Here is a 26,252-nt window from a genome sequence, read left to right as displayed (position 1 = left end):
AATTAAAATTAATTCTTTTTTTTGTTTGCATTCGCTCATAGTTTTTTTTTCATCTTTCTTTCTTTTTTTTTTTGTTGTCTTCTTTTTTTTTTTTTTTCTTTCTTTTTTTGGTATATATTTTTACATATATATATAAATCTATATATATGCGTGGGTGTATAGGGTTTTTTTTTTTTTCCATACGTATATATACGTTAATTAATTAATTATAATATGTGTGGTGTGTGTGTGTGTGTGTTTGTTTGGTTTATTGTTGGTTGCTCTTGCAGTTGCGTTGCTGTTGTCGTTACGGATTTTTCATTTTGCAATGTGTAATATGTAATTTATTTGATTTATATATGTATATACGACGGGTATATGCATATAGGTATGTGGGTGTGTGGGTGTGTGTATACATAATTTTAAATTATTTTTGTTGTTGCCGTTGCTGTTGTTGCTGTTGTTGCTGCAGCATTACAGATACTTGTACTCCTGCGTTCATCTCTGTGTGGTGTGGCGTGGCGTGTATCTGTATCTCTCTGGATGTTCATATCTGTGTGTGTCTGACATTGTTGCTAAAGTTGCAGTTGTAGCTGTTACTTTTGTTGTTGTTGCTGCTGTTGCTGTTGCTGCTGTCATTGCGGTTGTCGGCGCCACCTTTTAATGGTATCCATTTGTAAATGCCGCAGGAATTAGTGGTCCCTGTAAATAAACGTTTCGTGGAGAACAAAACAAGCAAACACCAAAAATTATTCAAATAAAATGCAATTTCTATGTATCTGCACATCTACGCACACACACACACAAATACATGTATGTATGTATATATACGAGTAAATATATGTATAGTAAATATATAGAAAGTAAACATTTATCGGTAGTTTGTTAGGCATAAATACATACATAAATATATGTATTCAATATAGAAAATATTACAAGTGAAAAGTTATTGGAGGAAGACAAAAATATTCGATTGTTCAACAAATAAATAGAGAAAGAGAAAATAACTTGGGAGCCGAGGAACTTTGCCCAAAATGCTGATAGCTGAGGTTTGATAAGAGACGGGCCGAAAGACCCCACTGGAGTGCCCTTTCTATCAATGCAAATGGAATGCAAAGTTTTACTTGGGATTATTTTGGTTCTCTACTGGTTTTCCATAACTGAATTAAAAGGCAGACTGATTCTGACAGTCTAAAAAGAATATCTTTAATGGCTAGAAATTAAGCAGAATTTATCGATGAGCACAGATGGCCTTCACTTGTGAAGTTAAAATCATTAAATATTGAAATAGAATTAAAAATATCCATCTATCTGTCTCTCGATAAACCTCGCCGTCACTCATGGATAATAGATATGTTTTTGTATAGGATTTAGGCATTTTTTGCTCTTGGGAGAGGGCGTGGGGCGTTGCATCGACGCATGGATATGGAAAATGGTTGGAAACATTGAAGTACTGAAATATTCATATAATACATTTTGTATACACATAATATGGTGTACAGTAAATAAATGAAAAGACTTTTAATTGGAAAACGGCCTAGAAAACTGTGCTTGTGACGTGCATACATATTATTTTTATTACGTTCATTTATTGTTTGTTTTTTAATTATAATAATTATTATTTGAAAAGTTCAAAATGAAACATATATTTTTGGATCGACTATTTTTGGTTGAAGTTAAGGAAATTTGTATTGTTAATAATTGAAATTGTTTAGTTGAAACAAACAAAAAAGAAGAGAAGAGAACACGCTGTATTTTGTTGGTGTGCCTACCTTGTGCAACTGCGTTTGTTTTTATTTTATACTCTTATTATTTTTGTTTTGTTTTTGCGTTTGCTTTTGCTCTTGCTTTCGTTTATTATCATTATTATATCTTTTTGTTGTTTTTGTTGCATATATATATATGTATATATATATATTCTCGATTTAAATATATAATTGTTTGCTTTACTTTTGCGTTACTTTTGTTTTGTTTCTTTTTGCGTTTATATTTTTGGGTTTTCAGTCTTTTATATATTAGCCATCGCAAAGTTCAACGAATAAATCTGTACGAAATGAAAGAGAAATACATACAATATATATAGAAGGATAACGCATTTGTTGTTGTTTTTTTAGTTTAACTCTACATCGGTGGTCGCTCTCTATCGCTATGGTGTCGGGGACGGATGTGATTGTGTGTGTGTTTCAGTGTGTGTATAAAGTTTAAAGCAAAATCATTAAACAGAACAATTAAACGATGAGTAAGTAGCATTTGGGTATTTCCCATCGCGCCCTGACATCTCCCGAGTGGCTAACTATCGCACCATGGCTAATCCGAAGCCCAAAGGATTCTTCTTCCGTCTTTGGGCTTCAGATTTGCAGATTTCTAATAGCTGTAACTGTGGCTGGGTCTGGAGTGGGCTGCACTTACCGGGCTGTAGTTCAACGGGGCTCGGCTGACGGCGATGGGGAAGCCGGATGGCTGCGGACTGGTGGCCTGCACATAGCCCACATTGTCGGCACCGGCCGAGCTGTACATGTCAATGGTTGGTCCCGGCGAGTTGGTGGATGGGAACCCCTGCCTGTTGGCCGTGCCAGCGGCTGCGGCATGCGGCGATGCCGAAGGCCCAAAGCTATGGGCAGCCGCGGCAGCCGCCTGATAGTTGTTCATCACTAGAGGGAGATAAGAGAGAGGGGTGGAGACGTGTTTAATTGTTTTGCGCCCTTGCTCATCACTCATCTACTTACCTGACAGCGCCTGGGTCAGCAGCGGTGTATTGTTGTTGGGTGTCAGCTGCCCATTGGTTAGATCAACTGCAAGTGGCAGAAGGGTAGACGCGACATTAGTGGGGAGTGCACACGGTAGAGTGGGGCGGGGGACAGAGCTAAGAGTTAGGGGCTGGGGCTGAGTATACGTAGGCAGTGCCCAAGACAAGAGTATATAATATACGAGAGATAATCTACAGGTCACAAAACAGGAATAGGAGTATACGAGTATGGAGTGAGAGAGAGAGTACGAGTACGAGTACGAGAGTATATGCGTTTCTTATAAGTAGATAGTGGGTACATATGTGTGGTTATAGCGGTTACAAACGAGTACGAGTACGAGTACGAGTTGTGTGTGTGCTTGTGCCAAGAAAGTAAGCAATCAAAAGCGAAAGTAAAGAGACACTAACTAAGTAGTCCCGGAACAACTACGTTAAACACAAACAAAAGAACAGAAGAACCAAAGAGTAAAAGATACATACGGATACACGAGTATAACGGCGGGCAGGGAGGGTGAGGGGTTATGGGGAAACGCTAACTGGAACGCAGGTTATGAAAACACAAAACTGCTCGGTTATTAAGCGAGCATTGCATTGGTTAGCAGTGGGGCAGGGCCGGCAGGGGGTTACGGTTACGGTTTTCCACTCTGGCTGTCTTCTATGATGACAAAACAAAGCCCAAAGCCAGAATAAACCAAACGAGACCAAACCAAACCAAACCAAACCAATCCTAGCCCATCAAAACCCATCCAGAGCCATCGAAAAACCCGTCCAAACCGAGCCAAACTCAGTTAGTTCGCTTGGTTTGGCCCGTGATGTGCACTTTCCTTTGGTCGCTTCTCCTCTGTTGTTAACGCGCGCTCTCTCCCTTTTTTTTGTGTTTGCCCTGTTTTTCGTGTTTTTCCTTTTCCCCCTAGATATAGCCATGGCTATAGCTATTACTGTTGTTCCCTTGTTATGGCCACAGCTGCTGCAGCAAGTAAAAATACGCCAGCGCCAATATTGAAATGACAACAGAATGCGAATGCGAATGGTGAATGAATGGTGAATGGTGAATGGGGTAGGGGATGTGCATGGTGGTGGGGTTGCGGATGCGACGACTGTGAATGTGAATGAAGGACGAACGGGGTTTGGTCTAGTTCTGGACTATCTTTTTTTTCGGGGTACCCTGATGGTTCTGGTTCTGATTCTGCTCCTGGTATAGTCCCTGACAAGACTCTCACACATCAGCCCCAATGACATGCCCCATTCCAAGAGGGGTAGCGGTGGGAAGGGGGGAATACATACGAGTATGAATGAGGGAAAGCGAAAAAAGATTGGATAACGGGTAACGGGTTAAGGATGGATGAGGCGGAGGGAAGCGACGATGTTGCGTTTCCTGCGGAAACACAAAAATTGATGTAACGTAACGTGATGTAACGTAACGAGGCATGGCCGTGACTCGTCGTCGGTTGCCTCACACTCCCCTACACTCCCCTGCTTCCCTCTCCCTACGCTTATTCCCCTGCCATTTCTGTTGTGCGTTTTATGGCGCCAATCAACTTTGGCTTACGTTTAGTTTACGTTTTTGCGAAATATCCGAGCGCCATGTTGTTTTCATTAGAGTCTGGCAGTGCCACAAAGAAACAGCAGCAAAAGCAGTGGCAGCAGCAGCAGAAACAGCAGCAGCGGAAAGGAGAAGAGCGAAAAACAGCAGAAATAACCCGTTGAAGCAGCAACAGCAGTTGCAGCAACAGTAACTGTAACCGTAACCGTAACCGTTTCTTTTCTAAATAAATAACTTATTTAGTACGGGGACTTTTTCTTTCGGTTTTTTGTTTGGCATTGAATGAAATGCGTTTCCGCTGGTGGAATCCCTGCCAATTGTCCGCTTCTGTGGTGTTGCAAAACGTGGCGCAAAAAACAACTGTTTCTGCTTACAGCTGCTGACCTGGCAACCCTCTATTCGTTCCCCCCACAGGATACACGCTTCAATTGAGACATTTGTGCAAACAAAATTGGTTAAAGGAAGACATTTACATGATCAGCGGGCGAATGCTACACAGTTGTTTCTGATATAATTCAGCCGAATGTTACATTAAGATTGCTACAATTTTGTGTGGTTATATGTTTGATTAATCAGTTACAATTCGTTATGTTACTACAGCTAATGAGAGTGGGTTACACATGATACCTTTTCCAATAGCAAATTCTATTAGTATTTATAGTCCAGCTATAATCGTTGTAGTCTTTTGTGTGAAATGTTCCATAAACTGAGGCAAAACGAAGAAGAAAACACTACACATAAATACGAGTTTACGTATGTTTTTTTTTTGTTACTCCATGTTTTGGAGGAGAGACTACGACTGCCGCCAATCGATGTTGATGGGGGGACAGTTTACAATTTGTTTTTATTAGGTTTTTATTAGGCTGTTGTTGCTACAACTTTTGCTATCATCAACTAACAGTTTACATAATACATAAAGTCAAGTTAATAATCATAAGATGCGAGAACGTCTTTCGGAACGGTTATAGGTTCAATATATGTTGTATATACTATACGATATATAGAGATATGTAATGTAATGTATATAAAAAGAGTAAGTATAATGCTGGTATGGTACGATTATGCATTGGAATTATAAGACGACCATTAGCTGACCTTGTTGAGTGTGTGTCGAAGAGTGTTGTGGTTCGGTTAGATGTTGCTCTCGATGTTGCAAGTTGTTTGCTGGCTTTGCATTCTGCCTTCTGCCTTCTGCCCGTTGCCTGCTGCGGATGTTGTCGTTGCCAAGTTGCTGTCAAGTCTAAAGCGCACACGCCCCGCTGGCCACTTTGTCACTCTCTCTCTCTCCCGTCTGTCTGTCTGACTCTGCCTGTCTCTCCGTCGAAACCATTCAAGAAATTTGCCTTCGAAAATGCTAATAATACCCAGAGAGTCTCTGACAAGAGCCAGAGACCGACCGAACGAACAGAGACAAAGGCAAATGCAAATGCAAATGCCCTGCAGCCCGGAAAGGATAGACTTTGCTTTGGGTTTGTTTTTTTTTTTTTTCTTTTTTTTTGGTTTCGGCTTTTGTATCCGCATTTATTAGATTTTATTTTCACGTTATTTATCTTAGTTTTTGTGCATTTATTTAGTTAATAACTTTTCGGTTTTCCATTTTGTAAGCAATTTTCAATACTGCGTTTGGCAAATGGTTTTCCATTTTCTTTTGTTCTCGTTTGAAGCGTTTTCTTATAAATCACAGTATATACGTGTAAAATACATATAGTAGGTGTGTGTGGGATGTGTGTGTGTGTTAGTGTGTGCTATATAGGTTGTGTGTGTAAATATATATAACTCGAAAGCGCCTTATAATATTTAGTTGCAAGCAGCACCCTCGAAGCACTTGGGGCCACCAACTGCCAACCATCTGCCCAGATTGTGTGGCCATGTGGCAAGTGGCGATAATTGCATTCAATTAACTAAGTAACAGCTTATCAATCTATCAATTTATAGATTTAGTTATAGATTGATCATTCATTAAGGTATGCCATAACTAGATTCGAACGTCGAATGGGTTTTTCTTTTCACTTTTTGGCTTGTATGTGGGAGAGGGCCATTGAAAAATTGCATTTTTCATCAACTTAAAGAGAGAGAGATTTGTTGTTGCTGTTTGTGTTTCGTTTTTCGTTTCGTTTTGTTGCTCTTCGAAAATGGATGGACATTAATATTGTATTTATCGTTAAGTATTGTACAAATCAAATTGATTCACGGCTCCTCCTCCGCCTCAGCGTACAAAATGAATACTCGTCCAATGCTTAATTTGTAAACCCTCGAATATTAAATACGTGTATATATAAATAGTCATGTATATAGATATAGGTATAGTATATAGTATATAATAATGTCTATATTTTGAATAAAGAAATTTCCAAAAATTTCGCTCGATTTTTGTTGTTTGCTGTGGCTAAACATTTCTTTCTTTTGGTTTTTTTTTGTTTGTTGATTTTTTTAGCGATGCACCGATGAAGGAAGGAATTTTTATAGTTGATTTTCTTAAAGGCTTTCAATTCGTACAATATGTGGGGGGGTGGCCAAATGCGGTTTGTTGCTAGTATTACGAAACGGAATAATACAACAACGGATAATGGGCAAATGGATAAATGGACAAATCTACTAATTAATGAACTTTTTGCTATGGCAAAAATCTCTGCACACGTTTGCTAATTATCTCTAAAAACTCATGGGAACCACCAATATATACATATGTATATATATCTACATTTATGTATGTAGACCGACAACAGAAGCGGAAGCTCCAGCTAAAACTGAAACTAAAATAGAGAAAAAAAACTGAAAATCAGTAGAGGAAAATGGGGTATGGAAATGGCAAAAACAAAACGAAACACACACAAAAAACCAAAAAAAAAACCAGAGTAAATATCATACATAATATGCAGCAAATTAATTAAAGGATAATAATGGCACTACATGTGTGACAGGCCTGCTAAAATTTGTCGTTATCTAAATGTTATTCCATGTGCATTTTATTTCGCAATTCCAAATTGTTGCTGCCGCTGCTGCTGCTGTTGCTGTTGTTCCAATTGTGGGAAGCAGCAACTAATTTATGCATAGTACAAACGTATACAAGGAGGAAGGACTACAAATGAAATTTGCATTTAAATGCTACGGTAAAATAGTTTTATAAATATTAAATGTGTGTCGGGGGGAATGGGATGGGATGGGATGACTCTGAATCGGGATGCGATTCGAGCACAAATGCGAGAATTGCCGCACAAATGGGAGCAGTAATAGCAGCAGTACTGGGACCAGGTCAAAGGGTACAAATGTACGAGAGATTCGTGTGTGATTATAGTTGGCTATCGTATATATGCAGTTACTGTAGATAAGTATATTTCCGATATTTCTAGGGTTATCTCTAGTTAGCGATATACGAGTATAGGCGATACAGTGTGGTACGTATACATGGTTATATGTTTGTTTATGTGATTATGTTTGCCTACAGATCTAAAGATCTAAGCCTAAGCGATGCTACACGGTTATACGGTAGATACTTTCATTCACATTGGCTATAGAACTGCTCTAAGAGGTTAGAGGCTAGCCCTCTAAGCCTCATAAGTATTTCTGCATGAGTATTGTGCTACGTGGATAGCGCTAGCTACTACTTAGGGATTCCAGCTAATACTGATTCGATATGGGGAGTAAGTGGAACGAGAGAGTGGCTATAATGTCAGCTATTTATGTCAGCTATTTGTGTGTCAGCCACAAGACTGCAGCTCTAAGTGTTTGTGTGTGTGGATTACATGGACTCGGAGGCACACATATTCGTTGTGCAGTTCTCTTCGAATCTCTGGTTAGTTTTCGTTTCGAGTTTGAGGCTCATTTCATCATGTTCTGGATGCGGTTATCGGCTGGTTGTAGTTTTAGTTTTCAGTTGTTACTCGTACCATTACCGTGGATATACATATGGGGCTAAACTATGGCTGTTTGTGGCACTTGCGGCACTTGCTGTTGCTGTTGCAGTTGCTGTTGCAGTTTGCAGTTTGCTGTTGTGGTTGTTATTGATTGCTGTACCTACTTGTCACTTGTACAAATGATTTATTTGGATAGCGTGTCGTTGTCGTGGAGACCCGAGGAGAAAGAGACAAAAATGGCAATGAGAATCGAAATGTAAACATCAAAAACTTTTGCAGGGCCTTGTTCTCGGGTTCTCTGGCTATCTCTCTGTGTGTCGCTGTCTGCCTCGATTCATTGTCAGACTCGATTCAGCTCTTAGAAATTTATGTTGCCCAGAAACTGTGACTTGATGGCCGCCGAGCGGGCTGTCAGCGCTGTGGCAAGTGGCAGGGCCAGCGCCTGTTGATGATATCCCGACTGGGGTGGGCCATGAGCGGCGGCAGCCGCCGAAGCACCACCGACAGCAGAGGCACCGCCCGGAGCGGCTCTGCTGCGGCCCGGTGTCGCGCTACAAGCGGCACCATAACTCCTACCGATGCCGCAAATGGTCAAGCCTACAAAATCATACGAGATACAATATAGATAGAGAGAGAGATTCAGATGGAGAGAGAGAGAGAAAGAGACACACGCTAGAGCTGCAAAACCATCGATCGAAAGGGTTGGGGCAGACGCCTCGAATTGGAATTGGAAACCTAAGCTAAGAGAAACCAATAACAAAAGAATGGAGAGAATTGTTTGCATCGATTGTTTTACAGCTCTAACACACGCAATGGGTTCGCATGGGGCAATGGCTGGTGGGGGTTAGATCTGGTCGGGTAGCGGGATCGGGTATCTGGTTATATATGGAGGTTTGTATCAGCTAGAAGCCCTAGTAGCCACGTGTTCTGTAGTTAGCTCTCTGTGTGTGATCTGTGAACTTTGTGACTGATGCAAATGATAAACGCAAGGCCAAGCACAGGGGAGTTGCGCGCAGGGAATCGATTCTAAAGGGGGAGATTCTATACCAAATGGAAGTGGGTGAGGAAACATCTGATTCAATGTGTGTGCGTGTGTGTGGTGAGTGTGTAATCTTCTATTTGTGCATTGATATGACGAACGCTTTGGGCTTTAGCAAGAAAAGTGATTTCATTTATTGATCGTGATCGTGAGTAATACTCGATAAATAGTCATTTCAGCTGTGGTAGATTCGATTATCCCAGATCCCAGATCCCAGACACACCGGCACATGGGGGATCCCTAGGAGGAGCCGTTGGTGGGTGCCACCATGTAATCACCAATCAGTATACGATTCTCCGGCATTACGCCCATTACACCGGCTGCAAAGCAAATATACAAAATTAAGAAGTAAGGAAACAGAAACAGAAACACAACAAACACACACAAAGAAAAATACTCAAAGAAAAGTAACAGAAATGTTTGATTTACTGACTGACTGAGTGGGCTGATTGGCTGATTGGTGGATTGAGTGGATGATGGAACACAGAAACGAACACGAACGAATCGAATCGAACGAACACAAGCACCGAGGGCAAACAAATCATCATAATCAGTGCCGGAGGCCAGTTAGTGGTAATGCTAATGATTATTACACGACTTTCGTCATATCAAGTGACACAAACTGTTCGAATGGGGGCTGTGGGGCATGGTCGGTGGCTGGGGTGTGGTGTGCAGTTAGTACTCGTTTTAGTCACAGAAGTTTCTTCACCTTTCGCTACACTTCACACACTCTCACTCACATACAAATGAATAGAAAAGAGAGGGCGGTGGCTGGGGTGTTTGTGTACCTACAAATGTGTGTGTGTGTGTGCATGTGTGTGTGGTGGGGTGTTGTTGTACGCACATATACGAGAGCATGAATGAACGGGACTTACCAGTTGGATAGGGGAGTCCGAAGGAGGGATAACCCGAATAACCGCGACCAGCGGCATAGGCAGCATAAGCAGCTGCCGGAAAGCCTGCGATGAAGAGAATAAAGAATCGATTAGGATCACATATTTAGAGATATATTTCTGTTATAATTACCTTCGGGCAATGTCCCCAGACCCCACATGATGTTATCTAAAAAGGTGGATCATAAAAAGAGATCAAATTACTAACATTCAGTCGTTACGATATCAAAAATATTAGAACTAATTGTTAGAAACGAAAGAGAGTATTGAGATTATATCAGATATATAGTAGTGTGTGTGTGTGTAGGACTAATTGTTATAAACTAAAGTATATATGAAGAAAGATTGTTTTACTATAATGTAGATCGGTATTAGATTAGTGTTTTTGTTAGTGTTTCGATTCTTGTGTACTTAGAGTTCTATGCTATAAAATATTATGTGTTATATGGCAACTAAGGAACACCATCGACGAATCGACCGATCGATTGTTCCACTATATGTACTAGTTGTATGTGTTTGTGTAGAGTTCTAAGATTTCTAGAGATTCCCTCCCGATGGTTCTCTTCTTGTTTGCAATAACAGCCTTGTTTTGAGCTATTTAAAGTTACATATAGTATATGGAGTTAGAGTTACATTTTGATCGATATGACACACAATTCTAAACACTTATTAGATATAAAGTTATCTAAGACATTTAATGGCTATGCTATGAGTATAAATTGTAATATTTTCGCTAATAATTCACTGCTTAAGATACGAGTACGTACGAGTACGAGTACGAATAGATATTTGTTTAAGTATATTTAGAGTAAATATCCGTTGCGGGGGCAATTCTAAGGGCCTGTGACAGTGCATTTCTACGAAAATGCCACATGCCAGCAGGCCATTGCCCCGCACAAGCGGCTAAGGATAAAGGATTAAATCGAAATTGAAATCAAATCAAGAGAATTCATAACTATAATCACACACAAAATAACTAAATATATGTGGGCTAGAGAATTTGCTACAAATCAAGATTAGGGTGGGTCGGGGAAGGAGAATATAAAAAAGGTTGACATCTATTAGGAGGGAAATATTTTTGTAAGAAATTTGTATAAATTTTGCTTTGGCCTGGCATCGCTTTCCTCCAAACTTCAATCATCAACTGTTCACTTCTACGACTCTCCTTGCTCTTCTCTCATTCGTTCATCTTTGGCGTCAGTGCGTTGACGGATGGCTGGTTTCCGTTTCCGGCTTGTTTGCTTGTTTGCCAGTTAGTTTGTTGTCGTTTTTGTTGCTTTTTGCTGGTTTGTTGATTTGTTTTGTGGCAACTTAGGCTAAGATTACAATGGATATAACGTCAAGTACAACGTTGTACGAGTACAAACTAGAATTCTGAACTTGAGCAGCGCTTAATGCGCTTATCGTAATGCAATATGTATGTATGTAGTACGAGTATGTAGAATATATGTAAGTATGTATGCGCTTCTGTAAGTATGTATGTACGAGTAATAAATAGCTAGTTTCATGTTTAGTCAAATATTAATGGCTATATATGCAAGACAAGTACAGTATCTACATACAGCATGTCTGTATGTCTGCTCAGATAAGTGGATGTGGGAGTCAAAGTACAAGAAGATGCCGGTCTGTCTGTCGGCCTGCACGGTAAGTTGGCTAAGGTTGCCCTGTTATTGCGACCCTCAACTGTCGGTGCTGTAATTTGGGCAAACGGCACAGCAGGAGCTCTTGTAATTGGGCATCCATTATCCATGATCCATTTTACCAAATTACACACTGACAGCTGTCCTAAAGGCCACAACAAATGGGCATCATAACTCCACCTTTCCATCATTCACTCTTCCAACTATCATACAATACATTTGATTTATGTAAATATGTACGCTTGTATGTAGATACTTTCATTTCTAATTCCTTTCTTGATGCTTGCTCTTTGTGTTGCTCTTGCTTAATCGCTAATTTGATACATTTGCTAAGTTTCAATTCGATTCAAATCCGATTTGTTGTTGAACTTAAATGTTCATTTTGCATTTGCTTTTGGCCACTAGAGAGTAGGAGTTTGAGTTACACTTTAGAAGAGCTATTGATATGAGAGATACGTTTGATGTACAAGAAATATATCCAGTTAAAACACAAATGAGGCGCCGATTAGCAACATTTGTTCCTGCTGTTTGCTTCGCTTTGGTTTTTGGGTTTAATTTTTACATTCATGTGGGTTTTGGGGGGCTGGCTCTTAGGTGTCTAAGACATACATATGTTACATGATCGCCCTCTAAGGTCTAAGGTTTGCTTCAGGATTGCCTAGCAGCAATCTGCGCACATCTAAGCAGGCCCCTCTAGGACCTGCACTTAGCCTAGAATACTTAGAATCTTAAGCTAGTTCGAGTTACTTCAGTTCTCTTAGGATCTAATCGAAAGAAAACGTGTAGAATGCGCGCTAGTTGAGTTAGTTAGTTAGTTAAGTAATTAGTTAATTAGTTAATTGGTTCGCTTAGACACACACTCAAAAGATACGTCTGTGGTTACATGGCTAAGAAATTGTTACACGTAATCCTAGGCCTAGGCTTAAGGGCGTTGCATACAAGCGCCGCTCTAATCATTTTTTTTGGACATTGAGACGGAATGAGAGTTCATATGTATAAAAGATATATATGTGTATATGTGTGTGTATATAGGTATATAAATATATATCAATGTGTGTGTGTGTGTGTCAGTGTGTGCGCTACGAAAAGCTTGGAAATCCATTTGGAATCGGATTGGTTATCAATTCTTTAGTGAATCATTTCCACGTCTCACTGCTGCCTGGGCGGTCACATGCCGGGCAGCTGGTAGAGCGAAGCTGCTGCCGCCGCCGCCGAATTGGCGCCCGACATCTCCAGGCCGCCCGGCATCGCCAGCAGCTCGCTGAGCGGATAGTGGGCCGCCGCCAGCGCCGCGTTCTGGCGCAGCTGCGCCTGCTGGGCCACGGCGGCGGCTGCTGCCGCTGCGGGAGTGTTGGCAGCCGCCGACAGAGCGCTGAGCGTGGCGCCGGGCGCTCCACGGAGACCGCTGCTGACGGCGGCAGCGGCCAGCAGCCGCTTGTAGCCCATCACGGCAGCAGCGTCCGCGTAGAGGGAGTTGGCCAAGGCGGCGTTGTTCTGGCTGGCATTGGCTGCCGCTGCGTACTGCAGCAGTGAGGGGCCACCCGTGGGGGCGGAGTTCGAAAGGGGCATGAGCGAGGGCGTGGCGCCAGCAGCAGCGGCCACCGCTTGGGCAAGGCTCTGCTGCTGCTGCTGCTGTTGTTGCTGCTGCTGGTGGGCGGCGACGGCAACCGCCTGTTGCTGCTGCTGCACCGCTTGCTGCTGCTGTTGCTGCTGGTTGACAGCCGCAGCAGCGAGGGCGGCCGCTGAGAGGTGCGCGGGCAGCGGATAGGGGGAGTAACGCAGCGAGGCGGCGGCTGCCGCGGCGCCCAGCAGCTGGTGGTGGGGATGGTGTGCGTGTGCGTGTGGGTGTGTGTGTTGTTGTGCCTGTGAGTGTTGCTGTTGTTGTTGTTGTTGCTGCTGGTGGTGGTGGTGGTGCTGCTGCTGCTGGTGCTGCTGCTGCAGCACGGAGGCGGCAGCGGCTAAACTACTTGGCAGCAGGCCAGCAGCGGACGAGGCCGCCGCCGCCGCTGCCGCCGCCTGATTGGCGTGGCTGCCCCAGACTACCAACTCACCGTAAGCAGAGCGGCCGGCCGCACGGGTCTTGGCCAGGTTGGCCGGCAGCATCACTTCCTTTGGCTGCGCCTTCTTGCACTCGACCTGCAGAGAGAAGAGAGAGGGTTGGAGAGAGGGTGAGGGAGAGAGGGTGAGGGAGAGGGAGAGCGGGAGGGGAGAGGGCAAAGAGTTGTTGTTGTGGAGTTAGTATCTGGGATTCATGGCGCTACGCTCGACTTACCATTTTGTTGTTTATCTCATGGAAATGAATTTCGCAAACTTTGTCTACCACATCTTCGCTTTGAAATGTAACGAAGCCAAAACCTGCAAAAAAGAGAGCGAGAGAAAGAACGGGATAAAAGAAGAACAGCAAAAAGAGCGAGCGATGGAGCGAGGAGTGCGGCAGGGGGGTCGGCAGAGTGGGCAAGCAGCAGCAAAAAGTTGAAGGGCTGCAAAAATTGAACGAAATATGCTTTTGTGTGTGCGGAGCGGAGCGGCTAAATAATTTACTCAAGTGTCGAGACTCCGAGACACAGGCTGGCTGATGCCGGCGCCCTCGGGCCACTCTTCTGCGCTCTCTTCGCTTTCCCCCTCCCTCCTGTCCGCCTATCCTTAGTCTGTCCTCAGGCTGACCTCAATATGCATCCCCTGCAGGGACTCAAGTGGCGGCTGGGCGAGTAATTCAAACACTGGACGCTCGGCTCTGGCTCTGCTCTGGCTCTGGCTCTGCTCCGGGTTTACATAATAAACTTTGCCAGCGGACAAAACTCTGCCCATGCGCCTGCTCTCCGCACTCCCCTCGCTGCCCTCTTGGCTTGGGAAGAGCCTAATAACTTTGTCTTAATGGCTGGCTGGCCCAGCAGTTCTGGCAGTTCAGCTATTTTTGATATCCTCAAATTAGAGGCTGACGGAGAACTTAAATTCCATTCCATTCCATACCAAAGTCATTCCAGTGGGAGCAGGGTGCAGGGCGCAGGGCGCAGGAAGAGCTGTCCCGAATTGGCAAAGGATTTATTGTTGCTTAATTGCATTTCTTCTGTTTGTTCAACTTACAAAATTGTATACTCCCCCCCGAGGGTAGAGTGCCCAAAACTTGTTGTTTATCGGATCGTGGAATATGATATTATCTTCGAGGATTCTCCTGCGGCTCTTCCCTTGAGGCGTTCCACCAATTTGGTCTTATCGGAGGTTTTCAATTAGCGCAATTGTCTGAGATTTCACATGGTCGAAGGCAAAGGACTGCTCATGCTCCTACTTCTCTTCCCTTCTCTGCTGCTCTCTCTCTGTGCAATTAGCAAGGCCAAGTGCAGACACCTGATGCCCCCGGAAAGCCCCTATAACAGTGTCTGCTGCTCCCTCTCTCTCTCTCTCTCTCTGTGTTTGCCTTTGGTATGCGGGCGTGCAGGGCGTGTTTGGGGCGTAACTGACAAATTAGTTGAAACAAGTAACAGTAAACACGCAGGCTTATTAGCGACATGTGCCTGGAAGGAGTAGAAAGCCAGAGCCATAGCCAGAGCCAGAAGAGGCTCGCTCCACTTGGCCCCAAGCTTTCAGCTCCGAGCTTCTCGCTTTTCGCTCCTCGCTTGAGACAACGTGCGGGCGGGCTGGCTGGCTGGCTGGCTGGCTGCTTCCTGCTCGTCTCTATCCTTCCCCTTCGGAGTGTGTTTGTATTTGTTTTAATTATATAAAATTAGCGCACGTTGCAAGTTGCACGTAAAGCTGCCACTTCTGTGTTTTCCTGCTGCCTGTGCCTTGGCCTGCCTTCTGCTACTTTTTCGCCTTGGGCCACTCATAAATCAGCCGTGGAACAAATGAAGCCAGCAATTTTTTGGCTCTCCCAACCTCCCAACCTCCCAACCTCCACCCACCAGCACCCACCACCCCACACGTAACTCAATCAAAAATGTATCTGCTGGCTGTACAAGTGCGCCCTGGCAGCTTGAGGAATGTTCGGTCCGTTTGCCTCGTTGTCTAGTTAATTCTGCGGCTGCCTCTCCGGCTCAGAGCTCATGTTTGAGCCTGGTTCTCGCTCGGATGGTCGGTCTGTGGGAGCTGGGAGCTGGGAGCTGGGATCTGGGGGCCTCGGTCTGTGGCCCAGTCGCCATTTTTACCTGTCGAAAATTTCCCGCAGGACGACGACGAGGACGCCGATGGCAATGGCCATGGCGATGGCGATGGCGATAGGAGGAGCTGACGATGGTCTTGGCAACTGCAAAAATTGCACACTCATGCATGTTATTGCCAAGAAGCGGACAGGACATAGATATATGTTCCAGGCATAAGCTCTAGCTCTGCTTCTGGCTCTCGCTTTGGTTATGCCTTTGCAGGGGAGCGAGTGAAGGGGGGGAGCAGGCAGCAACGGAGCAGCATTGCGCCAGCTGCTGTTATGACTGCGCTGCGCCGGCTTGCCAAAAAGAAAAATTACAAAATTTTCAATTTTAATATTAGTGGCGGCTGGCGGCTGGCGGCTGGCGACGCCAACTGGCAGTTTCTGCTGCTGCTGCTGCTCCTCCTCCTACTTCCCTGCCCCTCTTCTACATTTATCTATTCCACCTTTTTTCCACCCACCACTGGCTGCTTAGGCGCACGTTGGGCATGTCCTTGGCTTGCCAAATGAAATTCATGGCATAGTTTTGGTGCCACCCACCTCTTGTACGCCTTGTGCTGTACAGTAGAGATAGGCTAAGGGCAACATGTGCGGCGGGTCCAAATAATACTAAGAGGTGCCCAAAAGAGACATCTCATTTTGGCAGAAAAATCACAGCTCAATCTGGGAGAGACTTTGATTTTGGTTCAACCAAAAGTGCATTTATCGTTTGTAAAATTGATCGATGAATAATCGTGTAAGGAAGTTCCTTTGGGTTCCATTTGCTCCTTGGGCTCTCTTAGCGCATCTCCACTGTAATTCGAATTGCCTTCGCTGCTGCCCCCTGCCGCTGCTGTTGCTGCTTCCTGTTATTTCTGCTATTGTTGCCATTGCTTTTCGGGCCTGCCCTGGCCTGCCTATATTGTTTTATGGCATATTCATATATTGTTTCCCTGTATTTTCAGTTTTTTGCTAGCAGCTCCCATCCTAGTTCCCATCCATTCCTCATCCATGAAACGATTCGCTTGTACGTAGTTTTTGGGCCAACTGTTTCTGTCGCTTGTTTTTTGGCCCCTGCCTCTCTGGTAGCTGCAATTTCCAGTGACCAGGCTTATGTGTGTTCCAATGTCTGTCGTTTTGTCTATTTGTCTGACTGTCTGTCTCTCCGTCTCCCTGTCCCTCGGTGTGCCTGTCGCTGGTGCTGCACACATGATTTATGAATGAGTAACAAACTTGCTGCCGTGTAGCCGGAGCAACCGGCGCACCGAGCGACGTCTTTTCCACTTTTCCTTCACGTTCGTTTCTTTTTTTTTTTTGTGTCCAACTGCCGCTGCCCCCTCTCCGTTGGCTTCTTTATTATGGTCGTTGGCTTGTTTGTGTGTGCCAGCCAGCACGCTGGCAATTGCCACGTATACGAGGCAGCCCGCTCTTGGATCGATAAAATGCAATTACAGGCATATCGCAAGTGCCAGTAGGCAGGGGCAGGAGCAGGGACGTAGAAGCAGCTGAAAAGATGGGGCAGGCGGTAGTCCGACGACTCGTGGCAATAAGGTCGTACATCGTCCAACTGTACAAAAAGTCGCCAACGCCATTCGCCATCGCCATCGCCATCGCCATTCTCCATTCTAGCTATCGTTGTCCTCGTTCTCGTCCTCGTCCTCTCGGTCGTGGCAATGAAGGCTTCTGCTACAACTAATACCCTTTGATTAACGACACACATTTTCTATTGACTTGGGTACGGGCGGGGGCATGGACGTTGGCCTGTGAAGTTGGGCAGTTGGCTGCCAGTGCCACTGCCGTTGCCGCTGCCTCCTGCCTCTTGTCTGCTGCCTCCTACCTCTTGTCGCTTCCCCACCCAAACAATGCCTGCATATTTCATACCGTGCACTCCGATCGATGCACGCAATTGTAATTTGCAATGCTGACATGGCCTGGCCTGGCACTCGTCTCTCTCCACTCTCCCCTCGCTCCTCTCTGCTTCAGGCCAAATGAATTGCTCAGCCAATGAGTCGTGTCAATAGCTAAACTGCCGGCCAATGCATTTTTAATTGGCAAATCAGAAAAGTAAGCCGCACCACACACACACACACACACACACACACACACACACAGTCGTAGGTCTACGTAGGGCCATACCTGAGTGGAAATTCAGTGGAAAATTTGTTCACATCATGGCCACAAAAATTTCTCATTATTTTCCTTGTTATAGACCCGAATGGGGTTCGTCGGTTGGTTGCTTTCTTGGGTCCCCACCTCGTGCCGAGAGTCTAAATCTTTAATGTGATGGCACCGGGCCGTGGCGGTCGTGTGTCCTTCACATTATTTTAAAATGCTTCATATTCGTTTTTATTGGCAGTAGCTGCTTCCTTTTCATTCTCTCTCTCTCTCTCTCTCTCTCTCTCTCTCTCTTTGTTTTCCCTTTTCAAGCCTTCTTTTTTATGTATGTACATATGACTGCATCATCGTGCAGTTTCAGCGTACTCCAGCGTCCAATTAAGCGAAATGTTCTGCTGGGCTACGTTGCTCTCTTCTGCCCCCGCAACAGCTCCACTCTCTTTTGCGTTCACTCTGCTCTGCTCTGGCGCTTATCTGCGATGCGGCGCACAGAAGTGTGCTACAATTTTTTATGGGCCGCGCACAAGCAAAAATCATGTTTTCTTATTCCCGTGTGCGTAATTTGAAGGGCGCAAAAGTTAACAATGTCCGAGGAGGGAACCGACCCACCAACTATTGATGTGTGTATGCTGCATCTGTGTTCTATCTGTGTGTGTGTGTGTGTGTCTGTGAGCTAATTACTTTTGACCAAAGAGCAGCGGCAGGAAGAGGAGGAAGAAGCGCTGCTGCACTCACATTGTGGTCTGTGTCTGTCCGGCTGCTCCCTTCGATTCGAGGTTTGTGCAAAATTGGGCACATCAATCTTAATGCCCCGTGTCTCAGGTTGTACCCCCCACCACCCCCTGTGCTCGTGAGCTGCTGTTTCCTCTGCAGCCACTCACAATGGACATGTCAATGGGAGGCAATGGGAGCTGGTCGCAATGCGAAATTCGGGGCGTCATTTAAAACTTTAATAAGCAAAATTGACAAGCGACACAAGGCATCGGACTGTGTACAGGACATGGACATGGACACATCCAGGACACATCCCGTGGCGCAGCAGGGGGCGGGTTGAACAGATGAACATCAGGTGGACACACGGACGGAGCTGCTGCTGCTGCAGCGATGGACAAGGCGCAGTCGTGCGCTACAAGTTCGTGTGTAGCGGATGTACACACTGGAGATTTAAGCTTACTGCTGCTGCTGTTGCTGCCTCGGCCACTGCCTCACCTGACCTCGCTCTGTCTCCGGAACGAGCTGCTGGGGTATGCTGGGCCATCCTCTTATGGCCCTTATATCCGGTTGCATTGGCAGGTAATCTTTTCGGCTGCCTCTACATCCTGTTGCCCTGGCCCTGCCCCTTTTAATGCCTTAACAGGGCCCTGAACACCGTTTCGTTTTAAAACCTGATTTAGCCCTTTCCCGTCTGCCCACCCCCAAAAACGCCAATGGCAAAGCCCTTCATAAGTATCTTTTCCACCGCACAACACACACATAAAAGGACACACACATTGCATATGTCTGCTAAGCTCTCTCTCTCTCTCGCACTTCCGGCCAACGGAGGACTGAGGGCTGCGGCGTCTCATCGTTAAGCACCGGAAACGTTGCTAGCAAGGGGTGGAATATATCGATAACACTCACCTCTGTGCCGATTGGTCTGCTTATCGAACATCAGCATGGCATCCTCGATCTGCAAAAGAATCCAAAGAGAGCGTTTCGTTAGCTTCAAAGTTGCAATTGTTCATTGAGTTTTTTCTTAGTTTTTTAGTTTTGCGAGCAACTCAATTAATGGGCTGAATAAATGTTCGCAGCGGCAGACAAAACTGCTGCTAATTGCACCGTGAGTGCGCACAATGATGGCCCATAGAACACATTCCAGCCAACAGCCCACGCAGCCACCCCATTGAACAATTCAACAAACCAAGAGCAAGGGAGAGGGAAAGGAAGGGAGGGAGAAGCGAGGAGCGAGGAGACAGCGAAAAAGTTTTAGCCATTATGGCGCACAAGAACTTATAATGATAGTTGACTGTCAAACCAGGCAACTAACTAACTAACCAACCAACTAACTAACTAAATAACTAACTGAACGGAGCGGAACGGAACTGACTTCGGTGCGAGCCTCAACTGGCTCATTACTGGCTGGAAATCAGCGAATGATGCACTGACCAAATGGCAGCGTGACAGGAGGGACACAAACTCGTTTCACTTGTCATTTGATATTTTAATTGATGGCCTAAATGAGTGCATGAATTGTGCTGCCGGATGGAGCTGCTGCCACTGCCTCTGCTGCTGCTGCTGCTGCTGCTGCACTTCTGTCTGCCAATTGGGTATCAAATTTTGATTGCATTCCCCCCATTGAATTTAATTTCGGAATCAATTTAGTTGCCACTTTAATGACGGATATTCGTATCAATTGTTTGGCAAGTATTTTGATCTGAATTGCAATTAAACACAGAAGCAGCCAGACAGCAGCCAGGCAGCAGCCACTGCTGCCTCAATAATCCTCAATAATCGTTTGACAAAAGCATAAAGCAGTCGGCAGGCCTTTTCATTGGCTTTTTCAACCGACGACAGACGACAGTTTTCACCTTCAGTTATCTTGTTTGGGCTTTGGTCTTTGGTCTTTGGCTTTGGCTTTGTGTCTTGTCTGTCGTTGTCTGCCATTCAATATTATAATGTGACAAGTTTTTCATCATTATCCTCATCAGCTTGGGCTGCTCCTTCTTCTATCCTTGCCTGCTAATTGCACATTTCCTGTCAAAGTTTCGCTGCGGCCTTTAATGAGCTGCAAGAGCAGCGAAGAAGCTGTTGTCGGGGCTCTTGTCGAAGCTGAACCTGACGCTGATGCTTACGCTGACCCCAAGCCAAAGCCTGACCCCTGAACTTCAGCTTGAGTGAGTGGCGCCCATCCTTGTCCTGCCCTGTCCTGTCTCGCCCTGCCCTGCCCTGCCTGCTTATGGGCCATTGATTAAGTTTAATCAGTGCGCTTACGGCAACTCTTGCAACGCAACTCCCGTGCACAGTAATTAAAATGCAGCCACGACAACGACAGCAACAGCGCCGGCAACTGCGGCCTTATAAAAATTAATTAAGCTTGCGCCGCACTTTCCCCCCTTGCCCACCCCGCACGTGCATCGATCTGTGCCTTTGCCACACTGCCAACTGGTTGTTGTTCGCGCCTGGCGCGCCCTGCAATTCGCAGCTCTTCAAGTGCAGCCGTCGATGCAACCAGCTACAACATTGTTTTTCAATTAACAATCAACAACAATGCCGCAACAATACAAACGGAACAGAGCCCGAACAGCGAGAGGTTGCTGCACGCGCCAAATGACACAAAAATTGCCAGCTCAGGTGCCGGAAGGAAGAGGCAGGAGGCGGGAGGCAGCAGCAGGAGGCAGGTGCTGCAGTCAGGCAGTGCCAAGTAGGTGGCAGCTAGCGGTGGCAACTACAATTGCAAATGTTGTTGTTAATTAAGCGGAGGCACACACACACACACACACACACACACAACACACACCGAAACACTGCTCATTGCGGCCCAGCCTGTTGTTAATGTTCCCGCCCCGCCCCATACGATGGGCCACGCCCAGAACCCAGAGCCCGCGTGGCCCTCCAATGGCTGTCATAATTACACTGCCCCTGCCCCCGCAACAGCCCCTACAGCGACGGGGATCGGCTCGGATCGGCTCATTATGTTGTTGCCTCCCACCGGTGGCGCCCAGCCGCAAACTTTAATTCTATTAGCAAACGTTAAATGTACACCACGAATATGGCTGGGCAGCGTGGCAGGGCGCTGGCTGCCACATAGGAGACAGAGGGGCGTGACAACGGCTGCCGTTGCTGCTGCTTCTGCTGCTGCCACTAACAAGCAGGCGCACGCGGCGGTAATTTTATTTAAATCTGAATTCATTAATTCGTCATAATCCCCAATCATTCGGCCCCCGCCGACCGCTGGCTGCTGCTGGCTGCTGCTGTCGTCGCAGGAGAACTTCAAAAAGCCATCAACGACAGACGTTGCTGCCACAGCAGCAGCAGCCCTCCCTCCCTCAATCCTCTTTTGCCAAACCAAAATGCCAGGCCATTCATTTGGCTCATTTCGTGTACAAAAATGCTGCGCTCAGTGGAAATGGCGACGCTTCATTATCGTAATCGTTATATAAAACAGCGGGCAGACTCCGCAGACTCCGCAGACTTCGCTGACTACAATGTCAGACAGAGTCCAGAGTGGTATTCGTGTGTGTGTGTGTGTGTGTGTGTGTCTGTAACTGTGTGCGTGTATATGTATTTTATGCGTTTTGTGGCACATTATGTGCCTAGGGAGAGCGAGAGCGAGATGAGTGGCGACTCCTGCCGCCTGCCGCCTGCCGACTGCCTCCTTGCCTTCTGTGGCTGACATTAATGAATGTTGCCGACAAAAGAGTGCTGCTGCGGGTGATTTTTATTTCTCTGTGTGTCCGTGTCCTCCCCAAAATTAAGGCAAGAACTGCCCCGAAAAATGAGCCCCAAAAGCAGCCATCGATAAGGAAGTTGCTCAAAGAGGAAGATGGATGGCTGGCTGGAAGGATGAATGAATGCCAGAAGGAAGCAGCAGGAACGGCAAGCAATTCGGAGGCTGACTGCCTGCAAGTCTGATTCTGATGTAGCGCGAAAGGGTTCTCGTTTTTTCCGACTGCTTTCCCTTGATTTTCCCAACCAGAAAAAGGTTTCTTGGCTCTTCCCCGCTAAGTGAAACGTTTTAATGAGGCATTTTCATGATTTTCCCCCTGCATTTTTGCAGCTATTTTTGATGGCCGAAATGGGTTGTTTTTCGAGGCAAGAGTTCTTTATTAAGCTAAAGGGTTGCTTATGGGTTTTCCTGATGTTAAACTAAACAATTTTTGGAGTAAATAAAAGCAAAGGCAAGAGAATTCTGCTGCCACATTCAGGAATCAGAATCTGTTGGATTGTCGTTCAATGTCCAATTTTGTGTGCACTTTTCGTGGCATAATCTTGTCTCTGGCCGCCACTTGTTAAAACGTCAGCAAGTTCCCCATGCCACTTGCCACTGCCACTTGCCACTGCCACTCCCTTTTGCTCTGGCCATTCCCTCTCGCCTTTTGGTTTTGTTTCAAAGTCCCCAAAGTTCTAACTGGATAATTTGCAGTAATTCATCTTGCTGGCGGTTTTCTCGATTCTCTGCTTGAGTTTTTTTCTTTGGCATTCCCTTGGTCTGCTGCCTACTGCCTGCTGCCACTCCCCCTCCGCCCGCTTTTGTATGCCTCCTTGATTGCGACAATTTATACGGCGTGAGGCTTGTCAGGATTTGGTTTTTGGTTGCCATGACGTGGCTGCGGCTGCTTGCAAAATTGAAAAAAGGAATAAGTGGCAGGCAGTGGCGAGGCAGTTGTGGCAGGCAGCAGCTCTTCAAAAATAGTGCCAGAGAGACCCAGAGATAGAGAGAGCGAAATTTAAAGCTGCAAAAGTGAATAGTCATACATCTAATGATAGCTGCTGCCGCCGCTGCTGCTGCTCCTCCCTCCCTCCCTCCCTCCCGCCCTCACTCAAAAACCCAACCGAAAAAGCACTCGACTGGCTCCCAGCACTTACTTATTTTTCGTTTGTGCAAAAAGCGAGAGAGCGGTGCGGAGCGCAGCGGAGTGATGGGAAAAAAGTAAACTTTTGCTAGCTGCTGGACGTGTGCGACTCTCGTCTGTGGCAGGCAGCAGGCAGCAGGGATTGGGGGCACGGGGGCACTAGCTTCAGCTTCAACTTGAGAGCTCGTGTCTGGTTCTGTAACTGGGGATCAGCGGGCGGGGGTGGTAACATCTTTCAAAAAACTTTTGGCCAGGCGACAGCAAAAAAACAGCAGCGGCAGAGGCAGCGGCAGCGCCAGAGAGTTCTTATGTGCCACATACTCCACATGTGTGTATGTGTGTTCCGTGTGTGTGTGTGTGTGTGTGCGTGTGTGTGTGTGTGTTGCATGTAAGCACATGACTGCGTGCGGTTGAAATATAGATAAACTTTTTTAAGCTCGTATTTATTACATATTTGGCTGTAAGTAGAATTTAAGTTGCTTTTTGCTTCGCCAACAACAGACATCGACGCACAGACACACCGCACACACAGACAGACACACACACACACACACACACTGCGTATGAGTAATGTCCAAGTGCTTACGCCCCCAGCCCCTGCTGCTGCCAATTGCTCCTTTCAACCGCTCACTGGCGCATCTTCTCCTGCTCGCACATGTGTGGCATGCGATCTGCGCTGTTTGTGGTAAATTTGCAATCAAAAACGCATCAATTGATGCCAGCAGAGCGAGAGACAGAGAGAAGGACACACAGCGCATTAATGAGGCACACTCGTGCATGGCCCAGGCACAGGATATATATTTCAATTCAAAAAGGATTCCATTTATAATCCGCAACTTGATTTGTTATGCCAAAGCACAACAACAGCAGGAAGCAGCAGGAGCAGCCGCAGCCGCAGCCGCAGCAGGCAGGACAAAACCGAGAGAGAAGAGACCAAAACCTCGACATTAGCTGCACGAATGGAGCGCAAGTATGAATATTAAATATTCTTCTATGCACAGAGAGAGACAGAGAGCAATTAAGAGCCAGAGACAGCGACAGCTACAGACAGTGTAAGAAAGGGACGGATGCTGAAAAAACACTTTTGCATAGCTGATAGCCTCGGACTGCCTCTGCCAGCCCCGTGCTTGGCTTAGTAGATCAACTATTAATGGAAAAAGAAGGAAGAGAAAACCAAAATCAAATCAAAGCAAATGAAGGCACGCACCACACACGCACACACACACACACACACACAAAGGTGAGCCATGGCAAAAGGTCAGGGACGACAATACAAAAGAGTTGAAATTTGCATCAATTTGCTTTGTCACAAAAGCCCTGCCCAGAAACCGAGCTTTAATTTGATTGGATTGGCATCGATAGGAGACTTGGAGGCTCCTTGGACTTGTGGCTGATATCTCATTACATCACACACAGCTTTGAGGTGGGGTTCATAGTTTTATAACCACTCGAACGGTTAGCTTAAACATTTTCAAATTAGTTTTGGTACTTGGGTTGTGGCTGCTGCTGTTGCTGGGGCCCGTGCAGATTATCTCACTTATCAATTTGCTGGACAAGCAAAGTTGCTCCAGGGGCTATGCACACACACACACTCGACACACTCACACACACATGCTGCTACTGTTAGCCTGTGCAAAGATAAACTTACATTTTAAGCGTCAATCTCCATTATAACCCTAATGAAAGCAGCTTTTCCTGGCCAGGCACTCACCCACACTCGGACTCTCTCCTTGCCCCCCCTTCAGCTCTAGTTCTCCGCTTTCTTTTGGCCCGGCTAAAAACTTGTCATCAGTTTTAATAAGCTGGCCGCAAAAACTTTGTCACTTCTTTCCCAAAGAGAGCGGGAGGGAGAGCGAGCAAGCAGGAGGTTTCTGGAGCTACTAAAATTTAATTAATATCGATTTCGGATTTGAAAAGGTTCTGCCTCTCGACCCAAACACACACACACACACACAACTGCGTGCGAGGCACATTTTGCGGCAGGCCAAACAACTTCGGAGTGGGGGGAGCGAAGGGCACAAAAAGGGGAACGCAGCAGCAGCAGCAGCAGCAAAAAAGAACCCCAGCTAAGAAAAAGATGAAGATGAAGCCGCTGGGCACAAAAAGCGAATTGGTGGGGCCACCGCGGGGGCATGTGGCACGGAGCAAATGCGAATTGGGGCCCCTCAGCGCTCCACGGCCATACAAAGATGTTACAAGCTTAGGCAGGAAGAACTTGCAACGGCAGCAGCAAGCAGGCAGCGCCACTGAAAAACTTTTAATCTTTGCCCAAGCATAAGTAAGATATATGTACTCGTGTGTGTGTGCGTGTGTGTGTGTTAGCCATATGTGTGTGTGTGTGTGTGTGATTTCAAGAATGGAGCAGCAGCTGCTCAATATTTTTGCAAAGACTTGCCGAGTGGGATTGAGATTTCTAATGGGATTGGTTTTCTGTTTCCATCTACCATTCGCTCGCTCGCTCTCTCTCTCTCTATGCACGCCCCCCTCTCTCACTCCCCCTCTCGCTCTTTTTTGCAGTCTTTTCTCAGAGTCCTGTGCCTGTGGCAAGCAGTTAAAGTTGCTCTTCTGGCCATATAAAACAACTTGCAGAACAATTTTCGTTAATTAAAATATTTTCAATGTGTAGTTATATGCTCGGTCTTGGCTCTGCCTTTGCCCTGTCCCATGTACCCCTGTGTGTCCTGCACAGAGGGCGCCCTGGCCATGGCCTCCACTGCCACTGCTGGCTACTGGCTACTGGCTGCTGGCTGCTGGCCCTGGGTCGCCATCGTCGC

General features: G+C 45.9%; 1 protein-coding gene across 6 annotated transcripts in view; it reads right to left on the bottom strand.

Moving 5' to 3' along the window:
• Positions 1-433: 433 nt before the first annotated feature.
• LOC117893562 (RNA-binding protein Musashi homolog Rbp6) overlaps positions 434-26,252 on the bottom strand; it is a 173,225-nt gene continuing 147,406 nt past the window's right edge. Inside the window, exons 7-14 of one of the 6 annotated variants that reach the window (XM_034800227.1) lie at positions 19,547-19,595; positions 13,967-14,049; positions 13,746-13,830; positions 10,188-10,223; positions 10,037-10,120; positions 2,706-2,771; positions 2,389-2,630; positions 434-681 (exon numbers count right to left, since the gene is read on the bottom strand). In XM_034800227.1, coding sequence (XP_034656118.1) covers positions 640-681; positions 2,389-2,630; positions 2,706-2,771; positions 10,037-10,120; positions 10,188-10,223; positions 13,746-13,830; positions 13,967-14,049; positions 19,547-19,595 — 687 coding nt within the window. In that variant the 3' untranslated portion in view covers positions 434-639. Of the gene's footprint in view, positions 682-1,945; positions 2,024-2,388; positions 2,631-2,705; positions 2,772-6,693; positions 8,720-9,328; positions 9,482-10,036; positions 10,121-10,187; positions 10,224-12,846; positions 13,831-13,966; positions 14,050-19,546; positions 19,596-26,252 lie in introns of those variants that run through there. The other 5 variants (XM_034800231.1, XM_034800228.1, XM_034800229.1 and 2 more) reach the window with 5 other exon arrangements.

Source organism: Drosophila subobscura, chromosome J, assembly GCF_008121235.1.
Source record: "Drosophila subobscura isolate 14011-0131.10 chromosome J, UCBerk_Dsub_1.0, whole genome shotgun sequence".
In the NCBI taxonomy this organism is placed as follows: Eukaryota; Metazoa; Arthropoda; class Insecta; order Diptera; family Drosophilidae; genus Drosophila; species Drosophila subobscura.
The sequence above is the reverse complement of the archived record's forward strand: the minus strand, read 5'-3'. Positions and strand labels throughout refer to the sequence as shown.